Source organism: Brassica napus, chromosome C4 (genome assembly GCF_020379485.1).
Source record: "Brassica napus cultivar Da-Ae chromosome C4, Da-Ae, whole genome shotgun sequence".
Lineage (NCBI taxonomy): Eukaryota > Viridiplantae > Streptophyta > Magnoliopsida > Brassicales > Brassicaceae > Brassica > Brassica napus.
Genome location: NC_063447.1, coordinates 2277644 through 2303806, shown reverse-complemented (window position 1 = coordinate 2303806; position 26163 = coordinate 2277644). Strand labels below are relative to the sequence as shown.

The following is a 26163-nucleotide window of genomic DNA, read 5'->3' as shown; positions in this document are numbered from 1 at the left end:
TAGTGGTTTATATTTTTTTAACAAAATAAATTTTAATGACATAACTAAAAAATATTAAAATACTATTGTTATGCTAGTTAGAACCTCTTTTGTGCACATTCACGTTTAATGTTGCTCTAACACTGTTAAAGTAACACAATATAAGTTACACGCCAAAAGTAAATAGAAACAAATAAGTTGTAGAAAGGCTGAATCTAGAGAGAGCTTATGGTCTAAAAATACATATGTAGCCAATTGATCACAGTGTATTTTCTAACATGTGGCCTTTTAATATAGAAATATATTGTTGTGGCTTGAAGCAAATGCTTCATTTGTGACAAACTAAGATCGGTAAAATATGTTCTTGTATTGCCTTTGATCCTTAGACCTTATATTTATACATGTACAAAGCATTTAGATATGAGAATATACACAAGATATACGATATGCTAAAGATATGGAAATATTTCAATACCTCCCTTCAAGTTGGAGCATACAAGTTTGCTATGGCCAACTTGAGAAGAAATGTATCAAATTTTTTCTTCCCCAACGCCTTAGTAAGTATTGATTCGATAAACCCTCTATATATCGTCACGAACAAAATGGCAATCAAGCTCAACATGTTTAGTCCGTTCATGAAAGACAGGATTCTCGCTGGTTTGCTATCACATAATAATGACATCGGTCCAACATGATCCACTCCAAGCTCACACAGCAACATCTTAAGCCAACGAAGTTCCGAAGTAACTTCTGCCATTGCTCGAATTCCGCCTCAGCCGATGACCGAGAGACAGTGTCATGTTTCTTACTTTTCCAAGCAATAGGTGATTACCCAAGCTGAACGAGCCAACCTGAGAGCGATCTTCTAGTTAACGGACATGCAACCCAGTCGAAATCACACCATCCACTCGCATGTCTGGATGATTCAGCACGAAGAAGAATACCTTGACCCATTGTGCCTTTTAAATAACGAACCACTTTCAAAGCATGTACAAAGTGGGAGTGTCCTGGCCGAATGATTTAATTATTTGGTAGAAGAAAAACAGAAAACGATACAATACATATATACAATATAACCAATTGTTTTGTTGTTGTCGGTCACTGATGCAATGCTCAAGTTGACTTATATGTATCTTGTATAACTCGCACGGCAAAGATTCAAAACTAACTAAACTATAAGCTGAGATACACAATGTTTACGTGTAATACAAAAAAAAAAACAAGATAGAAACCATAGATGAAGTGCTCAAAATGATTTAACGTGATTCATACATTAATATCTTAAATACTATAAATGATTCTAGTCATAAATGTAAAACTTATCTTGAGCATTATAACAGATTCTTTATTTTTTCAAAGAAGTTGCGAATCCGTATATTATGGTAATAAATCTAGACGCATTGAATTCATTTATATTTTCAAACTTTAATTATTCAGTGAAGACACGTATAAAAAGGGGTGACATGTCAACTTCAAAGCGAAATATCAATGTGTCTCACGTTTTAATGCTTGGCTATTCGAGGAATAACTTTTCCCCACCAAGTATTTATTTGGTTTCTGTAGCTTGAATGTGTATTGAGCAAAGTTCAATTACACTACTAGCACGACCGGTTTAAAAACATCGGAACGTAATATTCACCTTAGCTTTCAAATTTAAATCATTAAGATGTACTTCCTATGTTTCATTATAAGTGTCGTCTTAGGTTTCGGTACACGGATTAAAGAAACAATTAATTTTGTACATTTCCTATAAAAAACACTATTACCTATACACCTAACCATATTTCAACCAATAGAAAAATAAATTTTGCATAAAATTAATAAATTTTGCATTGAAAATCGAAAACGACACTTATTTTGTAACGAAAAAAATTCTTTAAAACGACACTTAATATGAAACGGAGGGAGTATTGATTATCTGATTTTAAATCATCATGTATAATATTTGCCTTTTAAACTGTAATTATTTAAAATCTTATAAATTTAGACCTGATCAGACCAGTTTTTAACGGCTATAAACATTTAAAGACAAATCTTAATTTTTTTTCATATTTTTTTGTACAATTTGAGAAACATAAAATTTATATATATATATATATATATATATTAAATCTTTCAGTAGTTAGAAGATTTTTTAACCGAGTGTTTGGATACTTGCCTAGAAATAAACTTCTATAGTGTTTTGTTAGTAGCAATCTAAAATTTACCCAAAAAAATAAAAAATCTTCTAACTAAACCCAACACATGCGACCGGTATGGTATGTATGACTTCCCTAACAAGTCACTTATTTCCTTTTTTTCTCCGTCCTCCTAAAACGGACAACAACCAAGCTACAAAAAGGAAACTAAAAAAAAAACGTCGATCGCTACAAAACTAAATAACCGTCCGATTAATAATCAACGGGTCCCACTAAATTCGACGATCAAGATCTTTTCCTTAAGATGCACCTCAAAATATTCCCCTACATCTAATTTGTCTATAAAAAGCAAAACAAACCTACGGATGAGTTATCTCTCTCTCTCTCCTTAATTTGTCTCTTACCGGAGAAGAAGCCGGTTAAGCTAAACCGGAGGAATTCGCACCCGGTTAAGATCAAATTAGGTTTCGATGTCTGACGCATATTGTACGGATTGCAAGAAGGAGACGGAGCTGGTGGTGGACCACTCCGCCGGGGACACCCTCTGCTCCGAGTGCGGGCTGGTTCTGGAGTCGCACTCCATCGACGAGACTTCCGAGTGGCGAACCTTCGCGAACGAGTCCTCCAACGCCGATCCGAACCGTGTCGGCGGGCCGACGAACCCTCTCCTCGCCGATAGCGCGCTCACCACCGTCATCGCGAAGACGAACGGCTCCTCGGGGGATTTCTTGTCGAATTCTCTGGGGAGGTGGCAGAATCGTAACGGGAATCCTGAGCGTGGGTTGATGCAGGCGTTTAAAACGATTGCTACCATGTCTGACAGGTAAAGGCAGCTCAGGATTTTGAATTGAATTGATTTGGATCGGATCGGATTGGATCGGGTCGGATCATAAGGAGGTTACTTTTTTTAATGGGCTTTGAGAGTTTGTTGGGTGTTGAGTGTATTTGAAGGAGGTTTCTTTTTTTTTTAATGGGGAGTTTGTTTTTATTTGTTTGAGAGATCATCCACATTGTCAATTAAAAGAACAAAAAGGAGGTTCCTTTTTTAATGGGAATTGGGAGTTTTGTTCTTGCCTTGTTGGGTGATGAATGTTGTTGTTGTGGAGTGTGGAGTGTTTTGTTTATGTAAGCCAGATTCATGTCTTCCTGTGTGTTCATTTGTGGTTACGTGTGGTGTGGGATCACATTGTCAACTAACATAACAAAAAGGATGTTCCTTTTTGATTTGTACATTGAAAGGTTTGTCCTTGTTGTTGGTGTGGGTGTGGGTGTGGAGTGTTTGTTTATGTTGCCTGCTTCATTGTGATTACGTGTGAGAGTTACTCACTTGTTGCTTGTTGGTTGATTTTTTTGTTTTCTGCAGGTTGGGGCTTGTTGGAACTATCAAGGTAATTTTGTTCGTCTCTCTGTTAATCCGATTTGATATGTTCATAGCCTGCGGATTTGTTTACTAGAACGCTAATGTGTTTTGTTTAGTATTGTGCTATTGGAGCCTATCATTTACGGGTTTGGTGGTTTTTTTTTTTGGTGATGTTGTAGGATCGGGCTAATGAGATATTCAAGAGGCTGGAGGATCAGAAGTCAACCAGGGGAAGAAACCAGGATGCGCTTTTGGCAGCTTGCTTGTACATTTCGTGTAGACAAGAGGACAAGCCGCGAACTATTAAGGGTACGGTTTTTGATAGGTTTCTCGTTTTGAGAGAGTCTTTGATATTAAAGCTTTGACATCATAAGTCAATCAAATTCTCGGAAACTTGTGAATAGAAATCTGCTCTGTTGCTAATGGAGCGACAAAGAAGGAAATGGGAAGAGCAAAAGACTTCATAGTTAAGACATTGGGGCTGGAGACCGGCCACTCTGTTGAAATGGGCGCTATTCACGCTGGTGATTTCATGGTGAGTTTGCACTTTCGTACAAGTACCTTAAACTTGATTTGGTACTTGACATTGCGGTCTTGTTGCTGGATATTACAGAAAAGGTTCTGCTCTAACCTTGGAATGTCTCATCAAGCGGTTAGAGCTGCTGAGGAAGCTGTGAAGAAATCTGAGGAATTTGATATAAGGTACTTGCTTCATTTATTCGTTCGGTAACCTATAGATAGACAGAGCAGAACCTTTACAGATGTTTAATCTGATATCTTGCAGGAGGAGTCCTATATCAATAGCAGCAGTAGTTATCTACATCATAACCCAGCTTTCTGATGATAAGAAGCCTCTCAAAGGTTTGCTTTATTTGGTTTGGTCACATATATTCAAACTATATCATAATCTCAGACTGAATAATATTTTGTGGGTTGGTGCAGATATAGCGATAGCGACAGGAGTAGCAGAAGGGACCATAAGAAACTCATACAAGGACTTGTATCCTCATCTTCAAAAGATAGCACCAAGTTGGTATGCAAAGGAAGAGGATCTTAAGAACCTCTCAAGTCCTTGAAATGATTTTTTTTATTCTTCTTCTTCTTCTTCTATGCAATAGAAACTCTTTATATCTTATTATATATCTGTCTACCGACGAGGATACAAAGCAGTTGTTCTCTCGAGTAGAGAGGCTTTTGGTTTTTTTTTTTTTTTTTACAATTCTTTTTTTTTAAGTCCTTTTGTTAAAGAAATATTAAAATTTCATAGTAAGAAAAGAGGTCTTTCTATTCTTCTCTCTTATTCCCCACGCTTCATAAGTCTTTTACAGTTGAGAATATCTTCAGGCTTATCTCAATAAATTTGAGCCTTCATAGTTCAAAAAAATGGAAAAGAACCCTTGGTGTATCCATATGTTTTGCTTCTCAGCGTTAAGTTACTTCCTGCTATCATGCACTTATCAAAAGAAGCAGGAGACGGAGGGTTTAAGATTGATGCTGTTCATATAGCTAGTTCTCTAGTGGATCATTCTGTTTTGTCTGAAGGGTTTGGGAATGATGGATGCTAATGCTGAAGCATTTAGTATGATTAGGCAATATGGGTCTATGTTTCTGCATCATGGAGATCTCCAAGTGACAGTAGATTATCTATGCACAAGCTGCTGTTACTGTAGGTGGAGGACTATTAGCTTGGTCTTGAAGAAGTAACGTGGATCAACAGAGGCAGAGAAACTTGAGTGAGTGGTATGTACTTTTTGCTTGGGGGAAGAGGTTCTGGTGAAGGTCAGCTTTGGTTGTCCATATGATGAGAAAAGCAAAAGATCAAAGCATGAAGCTGTGAAGACTGAAGACTGTTGTTAAGGACGAGATGATCATAAACATGCTTACTGAGGCAAGGATAAAGGCAGAGAGCAAGGCATTGCTGAATCCTGGGTCAGTCCAATTAGATTCAACACTGGATTTGATAGGCCGAATTAGACAGAGGTGGGAAGATCATATTAATAAGCCAGTTGAACAACAAGACGGGTAAGGAACTAAGAAGCATAGCAAAGGAGCTGAAAATAACACATTAAAGAAGATCTGCTTCAACACTGTTTCATGCAGCTAAATTTTCAGCTAACTGACTGTAAAAAGCATAGAATGGAGTCATAACCAATCTCACTGGTATACTTAACATTAGACCTTACAGAACAGGCCTTCTCTTTGTTTCTTGGACTCAGTGGTACAACCATTAGCTTGTATTAATCACACGGAGTTAATTTCAGAAAAGTCTATAGAGTAGAAAGTTGTAGTAAATGATTTGAGCAAATAAAAGCCTCATTGATCATAAAGATAAGGATATAGTACAAGGATTATACAATGACTAGCAATCCATTTTAAGACATGATGTTTTCACGCAGCAGAATCTGCAGTTTGGATTATATGAGTAATAGCTGACGAATCAAGGCTGGTCTAGAAGGGAAGGCCTGTAGAATGCATGGCTCTGTGCAATCTCAATCCGGTCTCTAGGATCATTCAGTGTTTCATCCCTTAACGCTTGCAGAATCGCTTGTGTTGATTGTTCTCTACAATATCCAGACACAGCATTGAACAAACATAGTTCATTAGAGAATCTAAGAAGCAAGTACCTAAATAGACTCTATGTAAACTATTCTGATTATACCTTGTGATGAGTATCTTGTAGAGTGTCTTCAAAATAGGACATGACTCAACCGGAGCCACAGGTTTCTTCTCCTCAGGATGCATTATGCTCAGGCTAGACTGACTAAGCAGTTGATAAAACGCTCCCACTGCAGAAACACCCTATTCAAACATTCACATAAGCATTGATAAGACACCAGAAGTTATGTTCTCACGTAGGACTGAGAGAGAGAGAGAGAGAGAGTACCTGAATCATTCCCTTGCCGCTTATGCTATCACCCATGTCTCTATTTATTTCCCCTTTGGCAAGCATCTGACCATACCAAGCATTGCGCCCTTTCAACAAGGTCACATAAGTATCAGCTAGCAAAGGCCCTGCAAGTTTCTCAGGCTCTTCTGCTAGTAAATGAGTTATGAATATCATCTCAGATGTGCAATGAGCAAAATACACTGATTTGCTTGTAGCACTCTCGTTAGTAAGCGCTGCCACCATTCCTGAAAAAAACAACAAGAAGGATCAAGCCTGAAGGTTGTATCCTTGTGTTACACGCAGAAACTTACCAGCTCCAATGGCGTACACGTTCTTGAGACCTCCCATTACTTCATGTGTAACAAGATCACTATTGTCCCAAACAATGAAATGGGGCTGTCTTAAGAATTTCGCTAGTGGTTTCCTCCATTTCTCAGCTCCACAGATTCTAGCATTAGCATACTCCTTGTTGTATATCTCAGCAGCAATGTTTGGTCCACCAAGATACAGTACATTTTCAATTGGCACACCAGCTAAAATCCACAAACACCATAGACATGTCAATCAGACAAATCTCCAAAATAGCAATTTTAAAAAATTTATCCAAAAATTTAACAAAAATACACCAAATTACTCTAATTCTTAAATCCTAATCCCACACATACTCCTTAATACTAAAGCATAAATACTAATCAATAAACCCAAACTCAAATATAAAATAAAAATATATTTTTTAAGTTTTTAAGGAATTCTCTTATGAAACAGAGGAAGTTTAAACACAACCCCAAATATTTTAATTTTTAATTAATGCTATTTTAAGAAAAAAATTCTCTTGTGTGCTAGTTTTGTCATAATAACATGATTAGTGTTATTTGAGAGTACTTCTCATGTCAATAGACTCAATACAAAGGGTAAAAGATCAAGAAGAAGAAGCTTACTTGCTTGATGAATCATCTTTGTTGGAGTAATGATATGTGGAACTGGTTCAAGAGCAGTTTCAATACCTTTTGAAAGAGAGATAATAACAGGAACAGTGATTCTCTCTTTCCAGTACATACTAATCTCTTCAAACACTTGTCGTGTCTCCGTTGAAGGCAATCCATTAACAACAATATCAGCATCCCACACAGCTTCTTGAAGATTAGTCACGACCTTGAGGGGACAAAGAGGCGTGTCCACCATGTTAAGACAAAACCCGTCTTTCAATATCTCATCCGCATAGAGCGTCCTGTCACCGAGTCTTGCCTCAACGTATTTGAGATAAGCGCAGCGTCTTATCAGTCTCCTCAAGATATCTTCACGAGAGTTGATCACTTCGAAGAGATGTTCTGCTGTTGCCCTACTAACAGCTCTCCCGGATCTTCTCCATATCCTGATCTGGAACTTGTCTCTGAAACCTCCGTAGCTTTCTTGGAGAAGCGCTGCAAAGACACTTCCCCAAGCACCAGCTCCGATGCTCACAATCTTTAACGGATCTTTGTCTGATTTTCCAAGAAGACGACGAAACTCGTCGAGTTTCTCTTCCAAGTTAAGACCATTATGTTGAAGTTGAACAGACCCGTTTGTTAGGTAGCTCTTGGCCTCAATGCTTCCCACCATTTTCTTTATTTCCACAGCAAGAAACTTAAACACAAAACCAAAGGTGATAAACAATGATTATAAATAACCCACTAGAGATTTTATATATTGGTTTGTATCATTAAGACCAGAGAAATCAATTTGAGCATTACCAATCAGCTTCGTGTTCCAAAAGAATAAGATTTTATTGGTTTGCTAATTCAGATTTTTTCACCATATAACAAAAGAGGAAATAAAAAACCAGACGAGAATGTAATATATAGATACCGAAAAACCTATAAATAGTAATGTTACAAGCTACAGAGAAGAAAAATCAAGAAATAAATAAGTATTGTTTTAGTAGTAGAATACAAAACTTTGTTAGCTCCGTCTTAGAGTTGTTCATCTACCCAACAAGAAAGAAGAAGAAGAAGAAGAAAGTTCGTAAACAAACAACTCAAGTCAAAGAACAAACCTCTCGTGTAAGGCAACCATAAACAAATCCAAATCAACTCATGTGAGAATTGCCAATTCAAGAAATAGAAAACGCATGAGAAGTTCTTTTTGGTATTAATATTTATCTACTCATCACAAAAATCATAAAACTTGCATGAAAATAAGTTTAGTAAAATTAATACAGCAAAGCAAGGTTTTGTCAAAGGGAGAAGAACGAACATATGCATTGATGGGTACAGTTGAGGAAAGGGAGAGACTGAGTATTATTTACGGGAAGGTGCCTAACTTCGGACAATGTGCACTACTCTTCTTCGGTTCTTCCTTCTCTTTTTTTGGTGAACTTTTTAGTTATACTTTTATTATACCAACATTTATTAATACATACACCGAATCACAACCAGATTCAAGTTAATAAATGGGTCCGCCGCAATGAAGAAGAAGAAAACATGCATTATCTTGTGATATGTCACATATGTATAAATGATTTTTGAGCACCTAGCTACACAACACACTTTCATAATAAAATTTATTTCCAACAACATATTTCATTTTTTTCTTACAAAGAAAGACAAAAAACATTTAATAAATCATTGTATTGAGAAAAAATTGGCAGCACATCTTCCTCTAAATACAAATTAAGTTCAGCTACACTGACATACAACGCATATGTATGCGTTTGTGTGTACATGTTACATCTTTTTCTCTTTATGAAACCAAAACTCTAGACAATGCGGAGGCTCTTGACCAATGTTCAGGAAATCTATATGCGGTAACTAGGCGTTTTATAGAGTACTAGCGTCTAAGCGAATTATTCGGAGTCTAGGCGAGACCTAAACATTAACAAATTATTAAATTATTTTATATACATTTTATATTTATATGAGATATTTTAGTTTTAATATTTAATTATAAAATTATTGTGATAAATTATTAAAAACAAATATACAAACAAAAGAAATTAGAAAGTTTTGTGGATTTATACTAATATTATTGTTTAATTTAATATATTTAAACCAATTCAAATCGATTTTAACCGATTTAGAATAATTTAAACGGATATGAATCATATAAATCGGATTTTTAGAACCTTGTCTTGACTAAACATCTGGACTTTATTACTAAGTTGGGCCTTTGAAGACACTCTGTTAATGGGCCTAAGGTTACATATACGTTAATGGACTAAAGTGGAAACATTTTAGTGGTCTATGTTCCACAGTTGAAAGCGACAGACCAAACGTGTCTTCTTCATCTTCCATCTACTTAGCTGCATCTGTCTTTTTGGTCTATATTCATTTTGCCGTGTGTGAGAGAAAGAGTCAGGTGAGTGAGAAAATGGAGAGTGGGCTAAGCGAGATCGGAAGCACGAAGATGTTCGATGGCTACAACAAAAGATACAGACACAACAGTGAGACACTTGGCTGCTCCATGACCTTCTCCATCTACTTCCCTCCTTCCTCCCACAGATCCCCTGTATGTAAAGTTTTGATTTTTATCTTCATCATCATCAATCCACCTGTCATATAAAGTTTTGATTTTTATCATCTTTTTCACTATTCTCGTTTACCTTTACGTGTTTTGTTTGATTGATAGGTTCTTTACTGGCTTTCTGGGCTCACCTGTACAGACGAGAACTTCATCATCAAGTCCGGAGCACAACGTGCTGCTTCTTCCCACGGCATTGCTCTCGTTGTTCCAGATACTTCTCCAAGTGAGCCACACAGTCTTTTTCACATTTGTTTGTAAAACAGCATTTGACCCTTTGTATCTTTTTAACATTCTGTGACGGTTTTTGATATTGTAGGAGGACTTAATATCGAAGGTGAAGCAGACAGTTACGACTTCGGTGTAGGTATGTAATATAGTATTTAGTTACTTGTTGTAATGAAGGGTGATTCATTTGTTGTTTCTTTCCTGTTTGGTTTTGGAGTAGGAGCTGGATTCTACCTCAATGCTACTCAGGAGAAGTGGAAGAACTGGCGTATGTATGACTATGTTGTCAAAGAGTTGCCTAAACTCCTGAGTGAGAACTTTTCTCAGCTTGACACGACAAGGGCTTCTATCTCTGGACATTCCATGGGTGGACATGGTGCTCTTACTATTTACCTCAAGAACCTCGATAAGTATAAGGTATTAATTCCCATTTACAATGCTTGGAACGTGAAGATAATTATATTTCAACTTAAATCACTTTATATGTGTTGGCATTTTCAGTCTGTGTCTGCCTTTGCACCAATTGCCAATCCCATAAATTGCCCATGGGGACAAAAAGCATTCACCAACTATCTAGGTGACAACAAAGCTGCTTGGGAGGTAAATAAAAAATAATAATCTTACAAGATTTTAATAAGCGTATAGCCACACCACACAATACTGATTTTATTGATGAAACTCAGGAATACGATGCGACTTGTCTTATCTCAAAGTTCAACAATCTCTCTGCCACAATTCTAATTGATCAGGTAATAAAAAAAATCCTCTTAAAGCATGGTCTTCTTCAGTCTTCACTTGTAGCTTATTAACACTCATGGTCCATCACAATGCAGGGAGAAAACGACCAGTTCTACCCTGATCAGTTACTGCCCAACAAGTTTGAAGAGGCGTGCAAGAAAGTGAATGCGCCGCTCTTAGTGCGTCTTCAGCCAGGATACGACCACTCCTACTACTTTATTGCAACTTTCATCGAAGACCACATCAGTCACCATGCTCAAGCCCTTGCGTTGTAGCTCACTCATGTTGCTAGGCTTCGTCCTCCAGCTTTGCCTTTGTCCAAATATTAGTTATATCAATAAAGCAAGTGGATTTGTAATGTTTTGTGTTCGTTCAATAACTCCTCTGTGTGTGGTGTGTTTGTCTACGATAGTAAAAGTAATTAAATCTCCATTTTCTTGACACATTAAATCTTTTGTATGTTTTTGAATGTTTTTCATTTCTTTGATATTTTTGAATGTTTTAAATAAGGTACAATCCGTAAAAAAGCAAACAAACATTTGTTCAGTTACATCACTTTCCCTTTTCAAAATTGGGAACAAACAATTCTCTCACTCCTGCATGCAAGCTGGTAATTTTACCACCAAGGAGAGGTGCTTCTGTATGTCCTCTCGCTGTGCCTCCAATATCGCCTGACTGGACTTGTCTGATATGGAGAGGTGGTGCTTGCTTCTGCAGCCTTTCTGCTTCTGTAGCTTTCTCTAGATGCCTTTGCTTTCCTAATCTCTTCCTCAAGTTCATAGTCCGACCTCTGTTAAAAAACACAAAACCTTAAAGTCTTGGGATGTTTTATATTCCTAGTAAGTTGTTGCCTTGCTGAGAGAGAAAGCAAACCTTAGTTGGGTCAGAAAGAACTGAATATGCCTCTCCAATCGTTTTGAAGAGCCTATCCGCACCCTTGTGAACCTCTTCTAATATCTCCTTTAACCACGGTCCTTCGCTTTCGCTTCTGACGAGAATCTGTGCAGCCTAAATACATAAATCAAAGAGGGAATATCAGCACAACTTAATACTGCTTTGCAACATTGTCATCAAGCAAACCATAGTCCATAGATTACCTTGTCTGGGTGATGCCTAAGAGCTGCTTTCCTGTATGCCTTTTTGATATCAGCAGCAGTGTCGGATACCTTCACTCCCCTGCAAATCAGCAAAACAAGAAAAAAGAGATTAGCATGAATATCATCAGCATACAATTATATTGGAACTACATGAATAAATGCTAAAAGTGAGCATACATACATGATGAGGAAGAAATCAAGAGCAATGCCCTCTTTAGATTTTTCTTCCATCACAGACAACCGTTGACGGGCCTGCTTTAGTTCTTTCCTGGTGCTTGAACGATCAGCAGATGATGTCTCTGACGTTTTTGCCTTCTCACCATTTTGTTTTACAAGGATGCTGATAAGCCTCTTGAGATCACTAGCTGCTTGATCATAATCTCTAATCATCTCATGTAGTGTGGCTCTCCTGGAAACTGCCTATAAACAGAAGAAAAAAAAACAAACAGGAATGAGCTTTATAAGGACTCTGTTCTATCTCAGAGAAAGGTTCATGTGTCCACATACCTTTGTGTAGTTTTCATCAAGAGCCATGGCAAGGCTACAGTCAGCAATGGCATCAGCAATCTGGACTAAGGCTTGATTAGCAGCCGCACGATTGCAAAAACAAATAGCTGCAAAAGGGCGTGAGTCCACGTTTCTTGATAGTGCAGCAGTGTACTGCTCCACTGCTTCTGTATACTTCCCTGCCCGTACAGCTTCATTGCCAGCGTTCTAAAATTACAGGAAAAAAAAAATCAATTTTGTTAAAGACAATGAAGAATCACTTAGGGCCATTATAGAGCATACCTTGTAACGTAAAAGTTCAGATATGGTGGCCACTAAAGAAGCTGGTGAGTCACGACACTCTTCCTGATTCCTAGCGATTAAAAAAAAGGAGATTTTCAGCAAGGATCACAAATAAAGTTCAATATTGCACAACAGAGACAAAGTGATTACTCATTGCGGCTAGATCCCATTTGCTGCAGCTTTTCCAATGTATCAAGAGCTATCTCAAGGTTTCCCAAGTAGAAGTGCGACTTGGAAACCATGTTCCATCTCCAAACTATGAGTGATTGATGCTTAGACCCTATGCCATCAGGCCCTGCTGATACATAATTCCTCTCAGCCGTCTGAAGGGTGTTCTCACAGAGCTCGATCACCTCTTTATAACGCCGGATCTGAACATTGACATGGAAAGCTCATGCTCAGTGACAGCAAATTTTTAATTAATGAGAGCTAAAAAAGGAAAGACGACGTACCATTAACATGGCCTCCGCCTTCATCTGAAGAAGCTTCTCTGAGCATGAACTAATTGACAAGGCATTAGTTATTGGAACCAATGCGTCAGATGCGCCATCAGGTGTTCTCTTCTCTAAAAATATGGATGCACTGTTCGTATAGTCAGCTACCCTCTGCCGGTAAGTTAAAATAAAAAAAAGTATTCAATAAGAAACCAACATCCTAAAAATTTTATCATTTATGAACTGGTATAGTACAAATCTATATTTTGATTGGAGCCTGGTAGATAAGTGATCTAGCTGAAGAGAGAAAGCATACTTGGGCCTGCTGTAAACCTTCAGCTGATTCTATAGTAGTTCGTCGATCCAAGCAGATGCTAGAGGCAGATTCGATGCATTTGTTAAAGTACTGCACTGCCGATCCAAGTTCCCCCAGCACAAGATAACAACTAAAGCAAACATAGAAGAACATATGAATACATCAAATTCAATTAAAAAACATATCATTGATTTTCTAGATACAGTGTGTGATCATATTTGCTAGGATGGACACTTCCTTGCCCACTTAAGGACATGAAGACATTCTTGTTTATGTGCATGAACATGAATACTAAGTTCCTTTGTTAAAAAATTATTTTATACGAATAAAAACAAGACAACTATCTGGAAAGGTATGCAGTAAACTTACTTTGCAGCTCTCATATATGCTTTAATGTAGCTTGGATCGAGTAAAGCAGCCACGTCACAGTCACTTATAGCCTCCCTCAATCTTCCAAGAGAGATCCTTGCTGCTGCGCGGTTGCCATAGCAAAGCGCAAGAGGCTTTACAGTATCATTCTGCGAGCTATCACTTGACGACGAGGAGGAATTAATACCATGAGTGTAACATTCCTCGGCTTTACGCATATCACCATTTTTGTAGGCTTGATTTCCCCTGAAACAAAACATTACTTCTCTCAAATCTCGGAAACATAAGTATTCAAAAGGCAACAATGTTGAAGCTCTAGAGTTAGAATATAATACCTTAGTCGCCAAACCTCACATTCACCAGGCATCACAGATGTAGAAGCTGGCTCCTGCTTATCTTGATTGTTTCGCATGGTAGTGTTAAGATTTTTCTTAGGAAAAAGGTTATTAACTTTCCTCCTATATTTCTTCACAGCATGAAGCTTTTTAGTTGATGTTTCTCCCTGAGGGGTGGACGCTGAGAAAGAAAACTGCGGCATCCGAATACTTCCAGGATCCTCTGCCGTGAAGACAGGTGGATCCCTGGCATTGGTAGAGCAATGTGAAGGATGAAGAGGAGTTTCTGTAGGAAACTGATTGCTGGATTTGTCGCCTTCATAAGGAGAAAAATCCATGGGTGAGGAGTATCCAGGGGAGCTGAGCTTTTCTTGAGGATCATTCCCCTTGGAAGTCTGCTCCTTGCATAGATTCGGCTCATGCTGTTTCTTTTTCCCCTTGACTTTGTTTGATCTCTGGTCCTTGGATGAACGCTTACTTCTCACATGTACTGGAGTCCTGCCTATTTCCGGAAACAGACTGCTCTTAAGCGAAGAAGGATCACACAATGGTACTTTGAAACCATCACAGGATGTTTCTGTACCAAAGGTAGTGCTTGTGAAGTTGTTTATGTTGGTGGCACCGGGATGAAAAGCTGGTATTTGATCATCAGCTGCATTATCACTTTGGCGAAAACCATTGGAACTAAAAGAACATGGCCCTGATGCTGCCGCAGCATCGCCTTTTCCAGAGCTGCCAAAGATAAATGCAGGAGGCGCGTTACTAAATTCCCTTGCTTCCTCATTGATGTTAAGCTTGTTCATCTCAGCAAACAGGTTCGCTTCAGAATCATCATCTCTAGTTTCACCATCACCATTTTGCGCAATGTCAGGCTCTCTACAAGGCTCAGGACAAGCTTCCCTTCCAGTCTTACCACTCTCCGCATCTGAACGTCTGCTTTCACTACACGGTGTGGACTCCGAACCAAAGACAAAGTCGCCTACAGGTGTGCTAAATTCCTCCTCATCAGACACTGCAGCATAAGCTGGACTTGTAGTAGCTTTTGCACTAGAACTGTTCCTATAAGCCCCAAAAACAAAAGACTTATCTTTATCCCCAGGTGACTCGCCATTCATATGGAGACTACCTACAGAAACTACAAAAGAGAAACTATCAAAATTGAATCTTTAAGGCAACCAAACACTGCAGAAACGTTACAGAAACTCACCTCTACTTGGCGGCGGCGCAAATGGATTGAAACCAGGTGGAGACTCGCCGGAAAAGGAGGCACCTTTCACCTTTCTACCGTTCTTCCTCACTTTGACAAGCCTCGGCTTTTGCCGGCTCTTCGTCTTCTGCCCTGAACCAGCTTCAAATCCGAAGTGGAAGGAAGAGGAAGGGTCCATGCTTCGTTGATCACTCTCCGGGAAAAATGCAGAGGAGGAAGAAGGGTTGAAGAAAGAAGAGACCTTTTCAACAGGAGGAGACCCAATCTCTACTGCCGCCGCCGGAGACATCCCCCAACAAAAAAAGTAAAAGTTCGAAACTTTCGAAAATCGAAGTGCAAAGTTTTGAGCTTTAGAAAGGAATCAATCTGGAAAACGAATCTCCTTTTGATTTGAAGTAGTTGTGTGTGTTTAGGGTTTTGTGGGTGAGGGTTGCTTATTACCAAACTTGCTTCCTCGCCATTAACCAGGAGCGTCTTTGCTTCGCCTGAGGACCGGACCGCCCTGGAAAAAATAAATAAAAGTATAATATAATATTTATTATACGCACGTGTGTGTCGTATGTGTTGTTACTTCACACGTGAGTGGTTTTTTTTTTAAGAGAACTAGACACTGATCCGCGCGGATATGAATTTTCGGTTTATGGTTATTTATTTAACTAAATGATGTATTTGTAATATTTGATGTATTATATTCACCAAGTAAATAATTTTTTTGGCATCTTAAACCATCTATTTATGATGAATATTCGATATCATATACAAAATTGAACAAATAGACGTAATTAGAGAATTGTAGACGATATATAAAAATAATGGTTATTAATGTAAAATATGAAGAAATATTATATCATGACTTAGTATGGCATAAAAGATTATAAATTAGTTATACATGTTTAAAGAAAATAAAATGATTTTTAAACTTCTATGAAAAATTTAACATATAAAAAAAGGTGATGAATTAGTCATCAAATTGTAAATAATTTCATACTTTTGTTAATAATAAATTATTTATAGTCTTTTTTCGTCAAGATAATTATTAAATGTCCATAACATTAATATGTTAAAAGATCATATTATGAAAGCTCATGTTGTAACCGTTTTTTCAGGGAAATGTAACCAAAAAAAATTACCTTTAACTCTTCGTTTTGTTTAAGTTCTGTGTCGGTAAAAGATTAAAAAAAATCTCTCTATCTTTTTCAATGTTCAATTTGAAGCTTATTATGCGAAAATCATACGCAAATATAAGCAATTCGTTGGAATCTCTATATCTTTATATTCTTATAAATTTTAAATTTATTGTTTCCTCTTCTGCAAGCAAATCAATTACCGAAGTAATAGATCAATTGGTTGGAATCAAATCTATTCTTATAATTAGTGTAATTATGGTTACAGTTTTTATATTTAATAGGTACATTAAAGATACGACTTTGAAAATATTTTGTTTTGATTAATAGAAAATATTGGATTTTGAGTTTGTATTTATTGATTTTTTTTTATAAAGCTTAGAAAATCAGTGGGATGATTGGTTGGTTGATACATCCTATAAAGAAAACGAAAACTATAGGTGGTTTGACTATTGTACATCGATCGATGCATGATGTAAGTTGATTATATAAAACTTGAGCATGATCATTTCAAACTAAAGTATAGGTAGGTTATATGCATTTGTTATATTGTAGTTAATATATTTTAAATATTACATAAGTCAAGTGATTTACGTTTTCGTAAAAATAAAATTCAAGTTCATTATTGGGTTGTACTCGTCCGTAATAAGCTACGTTAAATATGATGTATTTTTAGGTTCATTTAATGACATTAAATTTAAATTTCATTAACGAAAACTCATTAATTTAACTGGAAAAGACAAGCATTAAAATAGGTAGGTTCATTTAATGACATTAAATTTAAATTTGATTAAGGAAAACTTATTAATTTAACTGGAAAAGATAAGCATTAAAATAGGTAGTTTAATTTAATTCTCAGTAGCATGGAAGTGTAAATAAGTTAAAAAACTTAGGGGTATTTTTTAATGGGTAATTATCTTTTAATAATATAGATTACAAATAGCTTTTCTATTGTTTGGTTAGAACTAAAGACATAGGATCCAGACATTTCATTCAGGACATCATAGACAAGACAACATGCTATAATGTAGCAAAACACGTGATCTTTTACTTGTTGGGAAACTAGAAACATTTTTTGTAGGCTTTCATGGATCCTATACAGCAGTGTCCCAGTTTATTTCATTTGTTGAAGAATTAAAAAAAAAAAAATTCAATTTCACTCTCTTGCTGCTTATTTTTTTATGATACCTTTGAATGTATGTATGTTTTCCCTCTTGGCTTATTGAAGTTGAATAGGATATAACTGTGTTGCGTTTTGGAAAATTCTGTGACCAGGTGCTAGAATCGCTAGAGGGTCATACTCATGTTTCATCTTTGCAAATGTTTCCCATCTGTTTCCAAAGTGTGATCTCCACTCTCTTTGAGTCTCGTAGTGAGGCAAATACTGCTTCACATCCATGTTTGCCTCTGCACAGAAGTTAAGCACTCTTTGGTTTTGTCTCAGAAGGTGCTCCAGATCATTTTGCACAGCAGAGGGGAGAAAGGCCACAAGATAGAATATATCTTCACTAGGAGTGATCAAAGATGTTTGCTTGTTCCATCTGAAAACACACATAAAAACTGTTAGTAATTTTTTTTTTTTCAGACTCACTGCAAGTAGTTTTGCTCACTTACTTGGATTGATTAACTGGATAAATAAGGATAGGTCCATTGTTGTTGCTTGTGAGAATGTTGTTAAAAACTTCTGTAGCAAATTCAATTATGCTGCTCTTGGGAACCAGGAGATTCAGCCAGGGATGTGGAACCTCCCATAAACCCTTAGCTCTTAGTTTTATCTCCCCAAGATGCACACGGTCCAGAAACTCTATGTATGGCACAACAGATGAGAACAAAGTAGATGGTATATAGCTCAACTCTGAAAGTAACTTCTCAGTTTCCTACAAAGCAACCACTCTTTCTATGTTATAATCTGATCTAAGAGAGTGTAGTGATTGCTTTCACATCTCACCTGATTCATAGAGTTAGCTTCTTCCTTGTTGAAATATTTCACCGCTTCTAGACAATACAGAGTTTTACCATCAGACTTAAACTGGCTTGCCTCTGTGGAGTCATTGGGACTAAATGATGACCTCCAGTTATTGAGAAGATCTGTTCTATTTATTGACACAAAACCTTCCACGTAGTCGAAACCTTTCTTTTTAGAAATTAAGTGTTCTTGGTCACTTGAAAATGTAGAGAAGTTTGAATAGAGTACCCTGATCCATTTAACCTATTTAAAAAATCATTTCACTATGTCAGGAAACTAGTACTTATAATCATATTGTGTATATGTTATGGCTAGGACTTTACCATATGTGGTGCTGGTCCAAGAGAGATCCGTGCCCGTGTGATAATGCCAAACTGTCCAAGCCCCCCAAGAACACTGTGGAAAAGTTCAGGATTCAGCTTCTCAGAACAGGTCACAACTTCTCCTTTGCCTGATTCAATATGTGAAATAATATTATCTAATCTTTCTTTTCTAAAAGTTACAAGTGTGTGCTGCATGTTTACACATTGGTGACTACACACTCTTATTTATTTTAATGTCAAAACATATTTTAAGTGTTCAGAGATGCATATACTTTGCAGGTGCATATATATAGTATAAATGAAGTTACCTGTGACAATCTCTAGTTGGTAGACATTATTGATTTGCGGTCCATGCTTAAACGCTTGGCCACTGATTCCAGCGTTAGATAGAGTACCTCCAACAGTCAGATGAAGGTAGTCTGTCCATGACTTTGGCGAAAGACCGTGTTTTAGAGTCTCCTTTAGAATGTTGATCCATAGTTCACCACCTGAGACATCTACATACGGTTGTTTCTCTCTATAAATCTTGATATCAGGATTTTGAAGCGACTCCATGTTGATGACAACCCCTTGATGAGCTAGAGCTTGTCCTTGAAGCGAGTGACCATGGCCTCTGGCTGCTACTGTAAGATTTGAGGTGGATCCCAGGTGTAAGATATGTCTCACCACTGTTGAGATATCAGAAACTGACTTGGGATGGAGAATTGCCAAAGGTGGGAACTGGTATCTGTTGCCAAAGTCCTTGGACGCATTGTGGACATCATCAAAGGTTATGTAACCCTCTAAATCGAGTGAATCTAATGAGGAACGAGTATCTGAATGATTGGAACAAAGATTGGTTCTACCTGGTATACAACTAAGAACCAAGATCATGAAGATTCCGAGGAAAGTCTTGTTGTTTTGTCTGTGGAACCGTAAGGATGAGGTCAATCTCATTTTTACTTTCTTGAGAGATATTGAAAAGACTGAGAGGAAGGAAGTAGAGGTAAACTTAGTAGAGAAGGGAACTTATAGGAAAGGTTTTGGGCGGTACAGTCATATTACTTGTGTTCTGGTTACTTGTCATTACTTTGTTTTGTCTCTTGTTGTTACTTAAGTTCTACTTACTGTTAGAGCATGTATACAGTAGGGCCCTTACTTGTGTCTCATGGTACTTGAGCTCAGGTTGAGGAAAGTGAAGCTTGACCATTGTTGCATCAGTTTATCTTGTCAGTTTCTTGCAGCATTTGAGTTTGACTGTTAAGCTTGGAACTACGTCACACCCTCTTAGGACCACACATCATCATTGGCTATTATTCTTTGCAGGATGGATGGAAAGCTGTCTGAAACACATGATGTGGCCAAGAATTAATTTTCCAGATTCTTTGGAGAAAATAATAATTTGTTGCCATATAAATGTTTCCATCACAGCGTGACCGATACTATTCACGTGTATCTTCTGTTGCCACAGGTTCCAGAATGACATATTATAAAGTGGGCATATAAAAGATTCTAATAAATTTTATCAAAAAAAAGAAAAGATTCTTATTCTGTTCTATTGGTGGTACATGACATACCAAGTAAGTCCTTGTCATGATTTTCCTTCACGAGTAGGTGATATGTGCTATTTGCGCAGAATTATCTACATAAGGACAGTTCAAAGAGACATAAACTGAAAAAAATCAATACAACTGTGGTACTTACAAGAAAGATAATGTGCATGTATAATGTTGACTTTGTGTTGTGTCTTGTAATCATTTATACTTGGATAGTCAACGGAGATTTGTTTAGTCTTCACTTCATCTGTAAAAAGACAGAGAGAGTGGCCGAGTAAATCGGAAGGGATGACGGCGGCGATGATACTGAACGGAGGCGGATTGGTGGCGGAGAGAGATGCCCGGATGGCTCATACTGCGATGGCGTTTGTCATAAAACTATTACACTGACTTTGATACCATTAAATTCTTATGTAAGCCTTGGTTGCCATCTGATAAATAAGGGATATTACTAATCGTTTACTTATTACCTTAGGCGCTGAAATGTTGTATGAGACGCAGGTGGCTGGTTTGTGATGTGCTTGGAGAGTGAAACTTGGTTTTAAATCTGAGGCTGAGGCTGAGGCTTGAGGTACATCGAAACACTTCACAGTTCAATGTTCAAGACTTACTTATAAAGAAAGGAAACAAATGAGACCAAATATTTCATGATTCATCTGAAAGACTCACAAGTTCAATGATATAAAACCAATAGTGCTCAAATTGACATAAACATACAAAAAATTATATATATTTAAAAAAAAAAATAGTGCTCAAATTGACATAAACATACAAAAAATTATATATATTTTTTTAAAAAAATAGTGCTCAAATTGACATAAACATACAAATATATAGTTTCATAAAGTTTATCTATAATAAGTTTGTCGATAGCATAAGGATTTTGGATAACAACAAATATAACAACATAATTTTCTTTTGTGAAATAAAATCTACAAAACTCCTCAACTAATTTTATAAAAATCTAAAAAAAATCATCAAAAGTCTTTTTTAACTTAGGAAATTCTTTAATTTTAAAAATCACCACTTGTGTGCACCTTCAAGATAGCTACTTCTTGTCTTCTACTCATCGATAATTATATTGATTTTTCTTCTTTTGTATTGTTTTCTGTGAAGAGATATAAGACATTCATTCAAACAGAAAGAGTTATATATTTAACTTAAATATTTAATTTTGAAGACAAACAGAGAAAATGATGAAAAAGATGTTAAGAAAAGAGGTAACATGGAATTTTAACAGCACATGAATGATACATGTGAAGATGAAATTACAGAATATGCAAATATAAATCCATCTCAGGGAAAAAAGTTAGAAGAAAAGATTAACAAGGAAAAAATATTGTAAATGTAATGCAACAAAAGAAGTAAATATAAAACTAAAAGAAAATTAAAGATGATTGCATTACTTATTTGTTTACATTCGTTTATTAATAATATAACTATTCTATTTGGAAAACCATAATTTTTTCGAAATTTTTATATTTATATTTTTTATCATGGTTCCTCAACTTCATTGTAACAAATGAAAATAATTAGAGATTGGCAAATAATTCAAGTTAAAAGAAATATAATTTAAAAAAAAAAATAGTTAAAATTGGTCTTGAGATTGGCAAATAATTCGTCGTGGTTAATATGCGTCTCGAGATATTACAACGGATATATCTTTTTTTCTCTTAATAAATACGCTCCTGCTAACATAATAAATACACTTCCCCTTAACAAAATTCTCAAAACTAATCTTGAAATCCTAATTTCACAGATAATCTTCTTCCCAATCCCCGATTTTTCTTCTCTCCCCTTCTATGATACGATGAAGTTGCAAAAATTGAAGTTACTAAATGTTATTACAAATTAATTGGCAAAATTTTAATTTTTAACAAGTATATGTCAAAACTGAGGTCACTTTCGGTTACAAAATTTGTACATATAATAATGCTACAAACCATAACAATCATATCGAGATCCAAATGTTATATTATAACACTTTTTAAAGTAGATTACAAACAATCATCATATTAACAAAACATTTTCATTCATCAATTTTGTTTAGGTTGTTCTCACACACTTGTAAATCTTATAATCTTACAAACCATAACAATCATATCAAAATCCAAATCTTATATTATAACATTTTAAAATAGATTACAAACAATCATCTTATATCATAACAAGGAAAATAAATGTGAAGACAACAATTTTTTTTAAAAAAAGAGAGAAACTTGGTACTAATAGATCAATTAGAAAACTAAATGAAGATAAATGTGAAGACAAAACAAACATTTTATCTCTAACGATCACAAACAATTGACTGGACAACATATTCGACGAGTTTTCACATTATAAAACAGTTTAACACTTAAGCTTCCATAATCAATCATATAATATAAAATTTCTCCCCAAAAAATTGAAAAAATATTAAAAAGAAGAAATTTGGTACTAATAGATCAATTAGAAAACTAAGTGAAGATAAATGTGAAGAGAAACAAACATATTGCCTCTAACGATAAATAAAAATTGACTGGACAACATATTCGATGAGTTTTCACATTATATAAAACACTTAAACGTCCATAATCAATCACATATAATACAAAATTTCTCCAAAAAAAAATTGATAAAAAAAATTGGTACTAATATATCAATTAGAAAACTAAGAGAAGATAAATGTAAAGACAAAACAAAACAAACATATTACCTCTAACGATCAATGAAAAATTGACAGAATACTATGTTTGATGAGTTTTCACATTATATACTAACACTTAATCCTCCATATTAATCATGTAATACAATTATTTTCCCCAAAAAAGTTTGAAAGTACAACGTAAAAAAACACACAAATTTTTAAAAAAAATTATAAGAAAAAAATGTGCCTTCTTATTATTCATTCTAATAAGAGATGATACCAATAGAAGGAGGAACGTTGGTGATTGCATCATCGTGGTGGCTCCCTCGTTGATGATGATGATGATGACTACAGTTGTTTAGGATGAAGAAGAAGAAAACCTTGAACCGGAATATGTGAAATCAAATCTGAAGAAGAAGAGCCAAGACACGTACATGAGACATAAACCATGAACGATGAAGAATGAGTGTAGAATTAACTAAATTTTATGTAAAAACTTAGAATTAAATAAATGTAGATAAAAAATATTTACAAATTTAAATTAAAAGTGTAAAGAAAAATTAACAACTATTTCTAAAATTGTGGCAAATATAAGTACATAATATTAGTTATTTATTTTTAATAAACTAAAACTTAATTACATTTTTTAAACAATAGGAAAAGAACAAACTTTATTATAATATTTTATATAAATTACTACAAATTATTATACTTATAATTAAAAACTTTAACTAATTTGCTATAAAATTTATGGTACAAAGTATTTATTAAAACATTAATAAATTAATTTACCTTAATAAAGCTTCCAATTGCTTAGAAAAGTAATGTTGTATTATGGTTTTTGTGTGTGGTGTTATAGATTGATAAGTGTAAGTTTTTATATACTACTTTATTTATATAAATTTAATAATTTTTTTTAAATATAAGAAAAAGAGATTTTGGCTTTTAGGTAGGAAAGAGTAAGAAGAATTAAAAACTAGTTTCCTTAATAAATAGGAAATCTACTTTACGAAAATCATGATTGGGTATATTATATTTTAGAAAATCAAAAACCAAAAAACTAGGTCAAAAAATTAACAACTATTTCTAAAATTGTGGCAAATATAAGTAAATATTATTAGTTATTAATTTTTAATAAACTAAAACTTAATTACATTTTTCAAACAATAGGAAAAGAATAAACTTTATTATAATATTTTATATAAATTACTACAAAATTATTATACTTATAATTTAAAACTTTAACTAATTTTCTATAAAATTTATGGTACAAAATATTTATTAAAACATTAATAAATTAATTTACCTTAATAAAGCTTCCAATTGCTTAGAAAAATAATGTTGTGTTATGTTTTTTTATGTCCTGTTATAGATTGATAAGTGTAGGTTTTTTTATATACTACTTTATTGATATAAATTTAATAATAATTTTTAAATATAAGAATTTTTTTTTTGGCTTTTAGGTAGAAAAGAGTAAGGAGAATTAAAAACTAGTTTCCTTAATAAATAGGAAATCTACTTTACCAAAATCATGATTGGGTAGATAATATTTTAAAAAATCAAAAACCAAAACTAGTTCAAAAAATTGACAACTATTTCTAAAACTATGGCAAAGATAAGTACATATGGTATAGTACATAATATTATTTATTTATTTATAATAAACTAAAACTTAATTACATTTTTAAACAATAGGAAAAGAATAAACTTTATTATAATATTTTATACAAATAAAATTATTATACTTATAATTTAAAACTTTAACCAATTTGCTTTAAAATTTATGGTGCAAAATATTTATTAAAACATTAATAAATTAATTTACCTTAATAAAGCTTCCAATTGCTTAGAAAAATAATGTTGTGTTATGTTTTTTATGTGCTGTTATAGATTGATAAGGGTATGTTTTTATATACTACTTTATTTATATAAATCTAATAATATTTTTAAATATAAGAAAAATGGATTTTGGCTTTTAGGTAGAAAAGAGTAAGGAGAATTAAAAACTAGTTTCCTTAATAAATAAGAAATCTACTTTACCAAAATCATGATTGGGTAGATTATATTTTTAAAAATCATAAACCAAAACCAGTTCAAAAAACTGACAACTATTTCTAAAACTGTGGCAAATATAAGTACATATGGTATAGTACATAATATTAGTTATTTATTTTTACTAAACTAAAACTTAATTACATTTTTTAAACAATAGGAAAAGAACAAACTTTATTATAATAGTTTATATAAATTACTACAAATTATTATACTTATAATTAAAAACTTTAACTAATTTGCTATAACATTTGTGTACCAAATATTTATTAAAACATTAATAAATTAATTTACCTTAATAAAGCTTCCAATTTCTTAGAAAAGTAATGTTGTATTATGTTTTTTTTGTGTGTCGCTGTTATAGAGTGATAAGTGTAGGTTTTTATATACTACTTTATTTATATAAATTTAATAATATTTTTTAAATATAAGAAAATGGGATTTTGGCTTTTAGGTAGAAAAGAGTTAGAAGAATTAAAAACTAGTTTCCTTAGTAAAATAGGAAATCTACTTTACCAAAATCATGATTCGGTAGATTATATTTTAAAAAATCAAAAACCAAAAACTAGTTTTAAAAATCCAAAAAATCAGCCTCTATTTTTGTAAACTTATATTTTTCTATTACTAAGACATTAGGTAAATAGATAAGAAAATGCATATTTTTAAATTTTGCTCAAGGCACATACCAGAAGAAGGTGAGTCGTTCGTGATTGCATCATCGTGGCGCCTCACTCGTTGATAAAGAATTGAAGATGAAGAAGAAGATAACCTTGAACCGGAATATGCAAAATCAAATCCGAAGAAGAAGAGCCAAGACACGCGGATGAAACAGATACCATCAACAAAGAAGGATGAGTACTTGTTGCCGGTACGTGGAGGTTTGTTGCTGCGAAGAAATAATATACGGCTTAGTGTTGACGTTAGGCTCATACGGGTTTAGGAATGGTGCGCCAAGTAATCGATCATGGATTTGGAGTTGATCAGACATGGATTGACAAAATAATGAAAGAAGGCTTTGGTTTTTGTTTGAGTTTTGGTGTTTGTGTGTGTTGTATATTTTCAAAGTAGAGTGAGTGAGAGTGAGAGTGGGAGTGAGAAGTGTATTTATAGACACTGTTAATGTTGCGTGAGTAAACAAACTCGTTCGTAACGGTAAAATTTCTCA

The 26163-nt window shown here is 34.7% G+C and overlaps 5 protein-coding genes across 6 annotated transcripts; 2 read left to right on the top strand and 3 right to left on the bottom strand.

Annotated features, from left to right (window-relative positions):
- The first annotated feature begins 2355 nt into the window (after positions 1 to 2355).
- Positions 2356 to 4766, top strand: LOC125585421 (transcription initiation factor IIB-1-like). The gene is made up of 7 exons (XM_048754444.1): positions 2356 to 2940; positions 3481 to 3505; positions 3657 to 3786; positions 3882 to 4012; positions 4091 to 4179; positions 4262 to 4338; positions 4420 to 4766. The coding sequence occupies exons 1-7, from the start codon at positions 2588 to 2590 to the stop codon at positions 4551 to 4553; spliced, it is 939 nt and encodes a 312-aa protein (XP_048610401.1). The 5' UTR covers positions 2356 to 2587; the 3' UTR covers positions 4554 to 4766.
- A 927-nt stretch (positions 4767 to 5693) lies between these two features.
- On the bottom strand, positions 5694 to 8365 carry LOC106396766 (glycerol-3-phosphate dehydrogenase [NAD(+)] GPDHC1, cytosolic-like). The gene is made up of 6 exons (XM_013837244.3): positions 8095 to 8365; positions 7303 to 7987; positions 6676 to 6897; positions 6362 to 6609; positions 6137 to 6276; positions 5694 to 6038 (listed from the first exon to the last, which is right to left on the bottom strand). The coding sequence occupies exons 2-6, from the start codon at positions 7961 to 7963 to the stop codon at positions 5915 to 5917; spliced, it is 1395 nt and encodes a 464-aa protein (XP_013692698.2). The 5' UTR covers positions 7964 to 7987; positions 8095 to 8365; the 3' UTR covers positions 5694 to 5914.
- Positions 8366 to 9591: 1226 nt separating this feature from the next.
- Positions 9592 to 11275, top strand: LOC106396216 (S-formylglutathione hydrolase-like). Its single transcript, XM_013836553.3, has 7 exons — positions 9592 to 9847; positions 9968 to 10085; positions 10179 to 10226; positions 10308 to 10504; positions 10589 to 10687; positions 10771 to 10836; positions 10921 to 11275. Exons 1-7 carry the CDS (start codon positions 9710 to 9712, stop codon positions 11098 to 11100), a joined length of 846 nt encoding a protein of 281 aa, XP_013692007.2. The 5' UTR covers positions 9592 to 9709; the 3' UTR covers positions 11101 to 11275.
- A 2-nt stretch (positions 11276 to 11277) lies between these two features.
- LOC106396213 lies at positions 11278 to 15873 on the bottom strand. Of its 2 annotated transcripts, none has more exons than XM_013836548.3 (12): positions 15373 to 15873; positions 14166 to 15300; positions 13831 to 14076; positions 13462 to 13591; positions 13164 to 13316; positions 12862 to 13082; positions 12712 to 12781; positions 12430 to 12636; positions 12104 to 12342; positions 11923 to 12001; positions 11699 to 11833; positions 11278 to 11615 (listed from the first exon to the last, which is right to left on the bottom strand). In XM_013836548.3, the coding sequence occupies exons 1-12, from the start codon at positions 15659 to 15661 to the stop codon at positions 11442 to 11444; spliced, it is 3078 nt and encodes a 1025-aa protein (XP_013692002.2). In that variant the 5' UTR covers positions 15662 to 15873; the 3' UTR covers positions 11278 to 11441. The 2 variants fall into 2 exon arrangements, with proteins under 2 accessions (XP_013692002.2, XP_013692004.2); XM_013836550.3 differs by having other exon boundaries at positions 14166 to 15291.
- A 1547-nt stretch (positions 15874 to 17420) lies between these two features.
- LOC106450662 (cytokinin dehydrogenase 1-like) lies at positions 17421 to 22145 on the bottom strand. Its single transcript, XM_022720235.2, has 5 exons — positions 19094 to 22145; positions 18786 to 18913; positions 18445 to 18705; positions 18111 to 18373; positions 17421 to 18037 (listed from the first exon to the last, which is right to left on the bottom strand). Exons 1-5 carry the CDS (start codon positions 19719 to 19721, stop codon positions 17716 to 17718), a joined length of 1602 nt encoding a protein of 533 aa, XP_022575956.2. The 5' UTR covers positions 19722 to 22145; the 3' UTR covers positions 17421 to 17715.
- Positions 22146 to 26163: the final 4018 nt, after the last annotated feature.